This window comes from Penaeus monodon, chromosome 30 (genome assembly GCF_015228065.2).
Source record: "Penaeus monodon isolate SGIC_2016 chromosome 30, NSTDA_Pmon_1, whole genome shotgun sequence".
In the NCBI taxonomy this organism is placed as follows: Eukaryota; Metazoa; Arthropoda; class Malacostraca; order Decapoda; family Penaeidae; genus Penaeus; species Penaeus monodon.
The window spans coordinates 5,228,153-5,228,474 of NC_051415.1; the positions used below are offsets into that span (position 1 = coordinate 5,228,153).

Below are 322 nucleotides of genomic sequence, written 5' to 3' on the forward strand. Positions count from 1 at the left end.
TCACCCCAGTTTCTGCCTTAGCTGTGCCTTCTTGTTTTTAATCTTCTGTGCACTCATCTTGAACGCCTGTTTATTTCAGCTGGCGATTACGTCATACATTCATAGTTTACTTTCCGCGATTACGTAGTACATTCATTGTTTACTTTCCGCGATTACGTAGTACATTCATTGTTTACTTTCCGCGATTACGTCATACATTCATTGTTTACTTTCCGCGTGTTTTTCTTTTTTTTCGAGAGGGTTTGTTTACGCCGTTCTTGTTTACATATTGATGATCCGTAAAGCGAGGGATGAGTTTGCAATCGTGGAATCAATGAAATGG

At 39.4% G+C, this 322-nt stretch overlaps 1 protein-coding gene across 1 annotated transcript in view; it reads right to left on the reverse strand.

Moving 5' to 3' along the window:
• LOC119592485 overlaps positions 1–316 on the reverse strand; it is a gene marked incomplete at its 3' end in the record, with an annotated part of 49,771 nt that extends 49,455 nt beyond the window's left edge. Inside the window, 1 exon segment of the mRNA XM_037941317.1 lies at positions 5–316. Coding sequence (XP_037797245.1) covers positions 5–57 — 53 coding nt within the window.
• Positions 317–322: the final 6 nt, after the last annotated feature.